Source organism: Anopheles moucheti, chromosome 3 (assembly GCF_943734755.1).
Source record: "Anopheles moucheti chromosome 3, idAnoMoucSN_F20_07, whole genome shotgun sequence".
Lineage (NCBI taxonomy): Eukaryota > Metazoa > Arthropoda > Insecta > Diptera > Culicidae > Anopheles > Anopheles moucheti.
This window is the reverse complement of record NC_069141.1, coordinates 76,330,540-76,337,208: the sequence shown is the minus strand read 5'-3', so window position 1 is coordinate 76,337,208 and position 6,669 is coordinate 76,330,540. Positions and strand designations below refer to the sequence as shown.

Below are 6,669 nucleotides of genomic sequence, written 5' to 3'. Positions count from 1 at the left end.
TTTAAGATTTGTTATAATTTCAGCTTAATTATTTTATATTAATAGATTTTTATATAAGTTTCTTAAAAAATAAAGATATTTATTGTAAAAATAATATGGATTTTTTTATTATGTTATTATAATAATTTAGTTATTTTTTTGTTAAAATTTATCGTATACTGCTGGAGGCGCCCAGTACTTCACTGAAATACATTTTCTTACAAGGATAAAATGATCTTTAGAGTATAAAATACCCACAGACAACATCTCAAACGCTTCACAGACTTTTAATTGTATAGCAATATCTATTCTTAGCTGTTTAAAGGCACTTTTGTTCTGAAGAAGTTAGCAGCTTATGAAGGTGTAGCTATAATTTAAAAAAAGTTAACTTTACTAAATTATCCTTTTTAAATTCACAGTCATATTGTTCAGGGTCTAGCAGGTAGCACGGTCATCTTTTGATCGGTTGATCGCCTAGACGGCAAAAGTGAAGAGTAGAGAAATGATCGCGAGACAGATCGGATGCACACCCTTGTATGAAAAATTAAATTTGATTAAATAAATGGTATTCGATGGTTCGAAAAGTAATAAAAAGATATCCTGAGCGTTCAATTCGAGGCACATATATTTCTATAAACATGTCACATTCACATTAGACACTCGTTGATAGTTCGGAGTAAATTAAAGTTAGTGCCACAGTATCCATGAAAATCATCCATATCGATTGACCACATCATCATACCGGCAAGGTTGCGACTATTGACGTAGTTACACTTCTCCAGAATGCTTGCCCTGTCGTCGTATCCAATCCACTGATGGTCGAAAAATCCGTACGGGACCCGTTGTGTTTCTTCCCACACACGCTGCCAGCTGGATCCAGGTAGAAAGTGGCCACACGCCTCGTGGTATGCCATGAAACCGGGCTGGTCCGTGTACGGGCCCGGCATTCCGGCCCCATCCGCTGGTGCCCGCAATCCATTGGAAGCCGCGTTCGACAGCGTGAAGGATCGTCCGTATGCGGGAACTCCCAGTACTAGCGCTGAATGAGGCGCACCCTGACTTAGCCAATAGTTGACGCTATGATCCACGTTGAGCATCCGTTGATAATCGTTCTGATCCGAGGGTCCAGCGAACAGCGGTGCATTGTGGCCGGTAAATTCGTTCCATGCTCCGCTGTAATCGTAAGCCATCAGATTGATAAAATCCAAATGTGGAACAATACCGGCAATGTCGTACGCAATGGAGGCAATTGTTTCACTGGCAGCGAGTGCCGCCGTTACCAGCAACCCATGAGACCGAAGCTCAACGGCCAGCTCTGATAACATGAGCACAAAATTCTGCTTATCGTTAGCCGTATCGCCGTCATGCATGCCCGGGAACTCCCAACCTACATCCACACCGTCGAATCCGTGGGTGAGACAAAAATCGCGTGCGCTACGTGCGAAAGCAGCGCGCAATGCGCCACTCGCTGCAATGTGCGAAAACAGCGCCGAATCGACAGATGCTCCACCGATGGCGGCTAATGTTTTGAGTTGCGGGTTGAGCTGCCGCAGTTCGTTGAAGCGACGAATGTTACCACGGCCACCGCCATCCTCCAGGTCTAGCCAGGGATCCAGCACTCTTACCGCACCGGTACCGTCGACACCAAAGAACGCGTACATGAGATGGGTGCAAAGGAATGGATCAATGTGTTCCACATTGAACTGCCCTCTTGTCGAACGGTACGTGGCCCAGGAGGCGTAGTAGCATACAATAGGTTCTGTTTTTGAGACGGACACGAGATGTGTGAGTTGTGCGAAAATTGTACTCACCAATAACATCACTTACTTCTTGCCTCTATGTTGCACAGCACAACAAACACGGTAAAACACAGAAGAGCAACGCGAACCATTGTATAGCGATCACACAATCGCCGTTCAATAAGGACTGACGGATCTTTGCAGAGTGTCAGGTTAAATATGGCAAAATACCGTTCATTAAAGATAAGATCCGGGTAGATAACATACAAGCGAATAGAAGCTTTATCTGTTCGTTATACGTTACATGTACTGCCGATGCCAATATCAATTTTAGAATTTTGGGCGTTATCATTATCAACATCAATTGTACATCAACAATTATCGGTGGTTGCTGGGAAGGATGTTGTTAGACCTTTACAACTGAGGCCGACTATGGTGACTAGAATAGAATATAGATAAATGATAATTTCTTTTCACGTTACTACAATTCATTCTGTAATAGCGCCTGCCCATAGCAACCAGGATGCTACTAAGCATAATCCGCTAGATGGCGCCAATGGAGGCTGCACTTGTCACGAATCACAGTTACTCGTCAAATAAAATGAAGAGTGTTTCACGGAAGTGAATAACGATGATTGAATTGAAATAATTATTGAATGAAAATAAGGTAAATTTAGAATAAAATATTACAATGTGAAACTAGTCAAAGCACCACAATTGTAATTTGTCGCACATTAAACATCTCTTGTTTTATATTAAAATTTGTGGGCATGGTTCATATAATTATATTAGTATTCTATGTTATTTATTTATCTGTTATTTATAATTGTATAAAATTAACAACAAAATATTTGATACTCGAAATTATAAGATTAGTTTCTTAGCCTAATTAGATTTGTCGTCATTTTGTGCCATTTGTTAGTTTTCTTTATTAGAAGCAGATACAATTCATAGTACAATTATTGTTTTCTTTGCTAATTCTCACAATTAACTAAATAATGCGCATTTTACCAATATTTCTTCGACTTCTTATTGCTATCTTCTTATTGCTTTCGATGTGAAAATGACATGGAAAGAGAAAGAGCACTACAAACGGTGTTGTTTCACACATTTAGAAAGTTTCAACCCGTACCAGCACGGCGTAAACTTGATGAGGGGATCGAGAAGGTTACGAAATAAATTTCTCACCGGGTCGCCGAGGTGAGTTTATCCAGTAAAGTAGCAGAATTGTAGGAAGCAGGAATATATTTTCAGCTGCCGCGCTAACATTAACCGACACACGTTTACATGCGGCGAATGGAATCATCCGAAAAGGTATGGTTGGGAAATGAACATGATCGTGAGATTAAGGTTTCGCAATATTGCTACTGTAGCGGCAAGCACTTCGGGACGACCACCTGGTGTAGTTTGCCGGTGCGTTGTGAATGTACAAGCTAGAACTGTGTATATGGGAGAAGTGGCTATCAATTAGGGTAAAGCATTTAATTTTCACACTACTTCAAATGGTTCGATTCGCAATATTTCTAGCTCCATTAGCTATATCGGCCCGGTTACACGGCTACGCAAGAGCATCATGCAGTATACTCAAACTCCTTATTCTTTATCGGCATGACATCTTCAGGAGGCAGGGCCTACCATTTCTAGCTTTTTTTACTTTTTTTACTCGTAGCCGGATAGTCATACGGAGATTGGGTCCGAATGAGATTTACCTTAGTCTTGTCTTGTGAAGACCGGTGCCGCTACCAATAGGCCCGGTGTTGCATGGGTGGGCCTCGTGCTCAAACTTCAATGTTTCCTATTACTTCAACGTATTCATGTATTCGAATACTTCAACAGGGTTTTCGACATCAAAATTTAAATATTTTTGCAAATTTTTGAATAATAATCCTAGTTCCAGACGCTAGAAGCTAGGATAGAATTTAGGCTTGTTTTCACGTCCGTAATATTCGCCAGCTATTGCCATTGCCTCGTAGTGTAGCATTGTTTTCTCCTTTTTAAGTATAATTCGTAGTTAATAAAAGCTGATTCACAATATCATCTTAAACATATACGTATACGAAATGCTTTCTACTACAATTCTTTTACTCGAGCGATGTTAAGGGTTAAGCAATGCTTGTAAGGAAATAATATTGTATTTGTTAGTTTATAATCAGTTCTATTCCATTTTATTATGAAAAGAGTTATAAAATATAATCAATTTACAGAAAATAATAGTCTTTAGAAAAGTTTTTCAAAATAAATCAGTACTCTATTTCAAACAAAAGTAACCGCTTTGGACAGTTTAATCGATTACCGCAGTTGATATGGGTTGAGAAATATTTCACAGCAGCACCTTGAAATATTTCACGATTCAAAGTTTCATCGATTGGTTTTACGTTAGCAGTTATTTGAGTGAGAAATTGAACTTACTGTTCTTTTGTGATAAAACCTTTAAATTGACTGAAATTATTTACGTGTTTGCTTTACTTCTGTACGCAATTTCATTGAAATTTCCATGCTTAACTCAAAACATGTCCTTTTTCGTTCTACACGTTTATTGCCTCATCTTACACGCTAAATAAGGTCCATTGAATGAGGCTTGTTTATAACAAAATGGATTTTTAAGGAGCTTTATCTAATTAAAACCCTGAAAATATAAAATTTGATGTTAGTAATGAATGGTTTATGAAGTTTTAATACGTTATATTAAAGATGCTTTACAGATTTCTCAGCTATTTGTGATTATTTCATGTGTATTGTTAGAACTAATTAGCAAAATTAAGACAGTTTTGATGAGAATATATTGTACATTATTTCAATTAACGCTGAGTATTTATTTTTTTAACAAATTTTAAAAATATACTAAAAATTAAAAATAATTAATATGAATTACAACTGTTTTAATTTTTTTATGTCGCATAACACATTTTATCGTGCTATCAGAAATAATTTGCTCAATTTTCCCAATAATGAAGCAACCAGAAAATAAAGATAGATAATTTCATAATACATACAGAATGTTGCTGACCACGAATAAGGCTACTCCACAAGCGTTCCAATACAACAACATAAACTCGAGCAGTAAATCCTCGTGCGGATAGTACAAGAAACGAAAGAGTCGGTCATCGATCTTATGCGGTCGCTACGCTCGGCACACGCGTTTTGAGAGAGGATCAGTTTCAGTGGCAACTTGATCGCCGCGGGATGCACACGCACTCTCGATGACTGTTAAACCGCGTCGCGATAATCAATTAGTAAACGAGTGACTGTGAAGCGTATGAGTGTGCTCATTAATAAACTACACTGTGCAATACACCGAATGGTGTGTAATGGCGCATACGTTGGTGTTGAATAGTGTGTGTGTTTTGTTGCAAATGAAAAAGTGTTTCAAAACGAACTCGCAATAACAATAATTGCAGTGCCGTACTTTTCATTCTGTGGGCTCGATTATGCACTCAAACTAAAGTTGCCAACAGCGATCGACTTTCGGCATAAAAAAAACCACGTGCAGAATCAAAAGAGGAAACTTCACGGAAGCAGTTTAGGTGCCGTGGGTTCGTTAATGTTTCACCACTGTTTTATGTGATAAATTCCTTTATTCTCTGGTACGGAGTGTGGCGAGTGATAAAAATAAATCTGCCGTCTCGGGTTGTAGCGCTGAAGCATAGTGTACGGAAATCTTTCTCCCTCTCTGCGTTCTGCCGACATTATCCCAAGTCTTGCCTACCGAAATACGTAGCGAGAACGCAGCCCGGCACTGGTGGAAGGTGTTCGAAAGATGCACGGACAGGAGTTTCAGCATTGCAACCCTCAAAGCAAGAACTACTCGAGCAGAAGGCGGAGAGCGAAAAAAGGTGGAAGCAAATCTTAGCAGAATTTAGTTTCCCCGAGTCGGGCGGTAAGAGACCAAAATTAGATCACTCCCATTGCGTGGTTCGTGAGTTCGAGCGCTGAGAAGATCCCGCAAACGCATTCGCTCCAACACGCACCAATCCCACAGGTGGGACCCAACACGTCTGGTTCGCAATTGGAAAGTAAATGCAATACAGGCTCATTAACGCAACGACTCGACTGGGGTAACAACACATATACACATACAAACAATGCGTGCCGGGTTGATTCGTACGAAAAGCCATGAATAATTGTGGCGATCAAACGATAAACAATTGGCTGTGTGGCACATGATCGGACCGGGATCGGAGCCAACATAACAACGGCATGATTTTGTTTTGCGAGCTCGGCTGGTTGTTGGTTTTGAGGTTAGGACCATTGTTTGTGCTGCACTGTCCTGTTAGAAACTGCCGGCGAGTTTGTGTGTTTCTATTTTCGGCTTCCTTTCCACACGCAGCTAATCGAACGGACGCTGCAAATGACGCGAATCTACGTTTGCATATAGATAAACAAACAGATTTCGGTCATTAGATAGGTTCCAGATTAACAAGGGGAAAATGTATTCCAAGGTTCTATTCGATGTGGAAACGATTAGATCGGAATTTCTCAAGGCTTTCCAACCTTTTAAAGGTACAATTATCATCGTTTTTCTATTCTTTATTCTAAGCATAGGAATCATGTATATAACATAGAATTGGATACTTTAAGTGTTATGTTAATATTTAGTAGTAGAATTATCAAGAGTTTTCAGAATTATTCATTAGTGGTTAATTCGCGAACAATTTAGAAGAGCTTTCAAAGAGTTTTAGACTTTACAAACTACTATGGGCCATTTCTTTGAGTATTTTGAAGACAAAAAATACAAATGTTATCCAGACTTGTTTCCAGTAGAAAATGTTTCGTGCATTGTTATCAAACAATTTAAAAATTATCCCCAATATTTAAAAGCTACGTACAAAAACGAAAGAGAAAAGAATATAAATTAATTTTTAGAGAGACAAGCACATTAAGCAGGAATTAAAATTGTACAAAAAAACCCAATTCCAAAACTTATCACACGACACCCAATTTTAGCTGGGCG

General features: G+C 39.0%; 1 protein-coding gene across 1 annotated transcript; it reads right to left on the bottom strand.

Annotated features, from left to right (window-relative positions):
- Positions 1-626: 626 nt before the first annotated feature.
- LOC128304510 (chitinase-3-like protein 1) lies at positions 627-1,870 on the bottom strand. Its single transcript, XM_053041704.1, has 2 exons — positions 1,807-1,870; positions 627-1,738 (listed from the first exon to the last, which is right to left on the bottom strand). The coding sequence occupies exons 1-2, from the start codon at positions 1,868-1,870 to the stop codon at positions 627-629; spliced, it is 1,176 nt and encodes a 391-aa protein (XP_052897664.1).
- Positions 1,871-6,669: the final 4,799 nt, after the last annotated feature.

Coding starts and splice junctions, on each gene's coding strand:
- LOC128304510 (XM_053041704.1), bottom strand. CDS start 1,870: ATGGTTCGCGTTGCTCTTCTGTGTTTTACCGTGTTTGTTGTGCTGTGC. Junction 1,739..1,806: donor GTGCAACATAGAGGCAAGAA/GTAAGTGATGTT, acceptor TCTCAAAAACAG/AACCTATTGTATGCTACTAC.